Source organism: Panthera pardus, unplaced genomic scaffold, assembly GCF_024362965.1.
Source record: "Panthera pardus isolate Hobbes unplaced genomic scaffold, ASM2436296v1 HiC_scaffold_21, whole genome shotgun sequence".
Taxonomy (NCBI): Eukaryota; Metazoa; Chordata; class Mammalia; order Carnivora; family Felidae; genus Panthera; species Panthera pardus.
The window spans coordinates 34,605-37,565 of record NW_026526777.1 but is presented as its reverse complement, the minus strand read 5'-3'; the positions used below and the strand labels follow the sequence as shown (position 1 = coordinate 37,565).

General features: G+C 48.2%; 1 protein-coding gene across 1 annotated transcript; it reads left to right on the top strand.

Moving 5' to 3' along the window:
- The first annotated feature begins 260 nt into the window (after positions 1-260).
- Positions 261-1,723, top strand: LOC109256375 (protein S100-A12-like). Its single transcript, XM_019431603.2, has 3 exons — positions 261-386; positions 927-1,073; positions 1,468-1,723. The coding sequence occupies exons 2-3, from the start codon at positions 936-938 to the stop codon at positions 1,606-1,608; spliced, it is 279 nt and encodes a 92-aa protein (XP_019287148.1). The 5' UTR covers positions 261-386; positions 927-935; the 3' UTR covers positions 1,609-1,723.
- Positions 1,724-2,961: the final 1,238 nt, after the last annotated feature.

The following is a 2,961-nucleotide window of genomic DNA, read 5'->3' as shown; positions in this document are numbered from 1 at the left end:
AATCAGGTACCATCCAGGCAGCAAAACATGTTCCCATGGACTTTGACTAGGAAGCAGGTGATAGAGCTGAACCTGAAGGCTGGATACCAGAGCTGAGGCCCTGTGGGTGGGTGGGATTGGAGTGAGGGTTCTGTGTCAGTCTGGGCAGGAGGGGCTTCTGCCACGGGAGCAATCTGGGCTGTTGGTGTTGCAGTCAAAGCCACAGGCTTGAAGCTTCTGTTGAGCAACAAAGCCTTGTCTAGTAATTGCCTCAAGATGAATCAGAGAGATTTCTTCACTTGAGGTTGAAGGTGAGGGCTGGAGTGCCTTATAAAAACCTCCCCGGCTCCGTACTCCTCACCAGTGCGGTCTGCTTGCTACATTTCTACTCTCCTGCACGTTGAAGGGTAAGTGTCCGGTCCTTGGCTGTCCTTCAAGGGACTCACAGGGTAGTGACTGCATGCTGTTGGAAGCCACAGCCTTTTGCCTGCCAGAGCCCCTCTGGGCTGACTGCATTTTGGACCCAAAGAGACCAGGCCTTGCTGTGCTAGGTAGACTCAGTTTCCGAACTTAGAGATGGTGAAGGCAGAAGGGGCTGGTGAATGTCTGTAAGAGACCTGTGGCCAAAGTGCCATCCCCTGGGGAAAGGGAACAGCTCGGCCAACCCCCAAACCCTTCCCAGGTGTGCTTGGATGAACACCACCCTCTGAGTTATACTCTTGAGGAGCTATGCAACTGGATGATTCTCTTAGACTTTAGATGGCATTATATGCGCCCCCCTCTGCTAGCCTATCTACAAATGAAAAATTCCACAGATCAAACAGAGCAGAGACAACACAAAGCAGGTGAGGGGAAAGTCATCCCTAGTCTAAACCAGAAAGAGAGCAGAGAGGGATGTGAGGTGGGGTGGGAGAGGAATTGCCTTAGACCTCTCTTGTTTCCTGAAGGTTGGGAAGATGACTAAGCTGGAAGAACACTTGGAGGGGATCATTAATGTCTTCCACCGGTACTCAAGCCGGGTGGGGGATCCTGACACCCTTTCCAAGGGTGAGCTGAAGCAGCTGATCACAAGGGAACTTACAAACTCCCTCCAGGTAGGTGATACTCTTCTCATCCAAACTTGCCCACTGAAGGGGTGGAGTTGGCTGAGGATGCTCTCTTGGGCTGTGGGACAGGGGATCCACCTCCCTCTCCCCATAACTCACTCTGTCACCTCAGGCTCTATTCACCTCTCTTTCTGGGATTGTTTCCTTACCTGTGGGGATTAGTGAGCTACAGACACCTTCCAGGTTGGGACCTGTGTGGCTCTATGTTGGCTCACGGCAGCTGCTTCCCTCCATCTTCTATTTTGTTACGTTGGATTCTCCAACACAGTTTTGGTGAATGAATTAATGTCTCTGGACCCCCTGAGCTGAGCTCTGAGGGATGAGTGGCCCAGAGAAAGAGGAGGAAGAGTCTGAGCTTACTGTCTCTGATGTTCCCTTCTAGAATACGAAAGATCAAGCTACCATTGACAAGATATTCCAAGATCTGGATGCTGATAAAGATGGACAGGTCACCTTTGATGAATTTGTAGTCCTGGTGTCTCGCGTGCTACAGACCGCCCATGTCAATATCCACAAAGAGTAGAAAGCTCTGAGGGGCTTTTCTCCAGCAACGTCCCCAAGAAGACCTTTCCTTCTAATCACCAAAGCCCAGCCTCACATAGTGAGATGAGAATTAATAAATGTATTCTTGAAAAGTTCTTAACAGTGTGCACTTTCTTTCTTTCCATGCTCACGGTCTCCAAACTGGATCACACCTCGTCCCTGTGATTCTGACAGACCTCTTTTGGACCCTTGAGACGCCCTTATCTGTTTGTTCATTTGTTCATTCATTCAACAAATATTCACTGAATATCTAGCCAGAGACCAAAGACACAAAACCCTGTCCACCTGGGGTTTGTGTTCTATTGGAGAGGGATATAAAACAAACAAATAGACAAAAAAATAAAAGTACACCATACGATACAGTGGTAGGTAGTGATAAGGGATATGAAGAAAGCTAAAGAAGGAAATAAGGTTGGGGTGGAAGGAGAAGGAGGGGTATGCTGGCTTGATAGGAGTGCATTTGGGCAGATATCCCAGAAAGGAAGGGGAGCAGCTTGAAAATATCTGGGCCAAGAGCTCCTGGTACAGGGAGGCCAAGGCCCTGAGGTGGACACATGCTCGATCTGCTCAAAAGCCAGCACGAAAGGCAATGTGCAGGAACTGGGATGAGGAGTGGCATGTGGTGTGTGCTGGCCGGAAGCAGGGAGCAGGGCCCACAGACCGTAGTGCGGACTTGGTATCTTAAGTGTGCTAAGGAGCCACTGGGTAGTTTTGAGCAAGGGAGTGAGATGATTTCATTTACACTTCAAAAGGTTCATTCTGGCTGCCTTTGTGGAGAAGGAACTGTAGGGGTCAGATCAGAGAGGAAGCAAGGAGAACAGTGAGAAGTGATTCTCTGGAGTAGTGCTGGCCAGTAGGAATACATTGTGGGCCAAGGTTGTGATTTTAAGTTTACCTGTGGTCACATTTAAAAAGGTGAAAATAAAGAGGAAATTAATTTTAACAATGAATTTTGAAAACCCAATACAACAAAAAAAGTATCACCTCGACAGAAGTTATTGAGATATTTTTCATTCTTTTCTTTTTTTTCCCTAAGCCTTTGAAATCCAGCAGGCCTCATGCTGGCAATCACTGCTCCTGTGGCCAATGGTCACATGTAGCTCATGGTGATCATGTTGGAAGTGCAGCCTTAGCCCATTTGAAAGATGAGGTGAAAGATGCACTAAGGTGAAAGGCATGCTGGTGGTGCGGGGTAGTCAGACTCTGCAAACATTTGAAGGTTGGAAATGAGAAATCAAGGGTTACTCCAAAGGTTTTTCCCTGAGACATGTGCTGGATGCTGAGGGTACAGAGATGAGAGACAAAGTCTTTGTCAGGGGAGAACCTGAGCAAC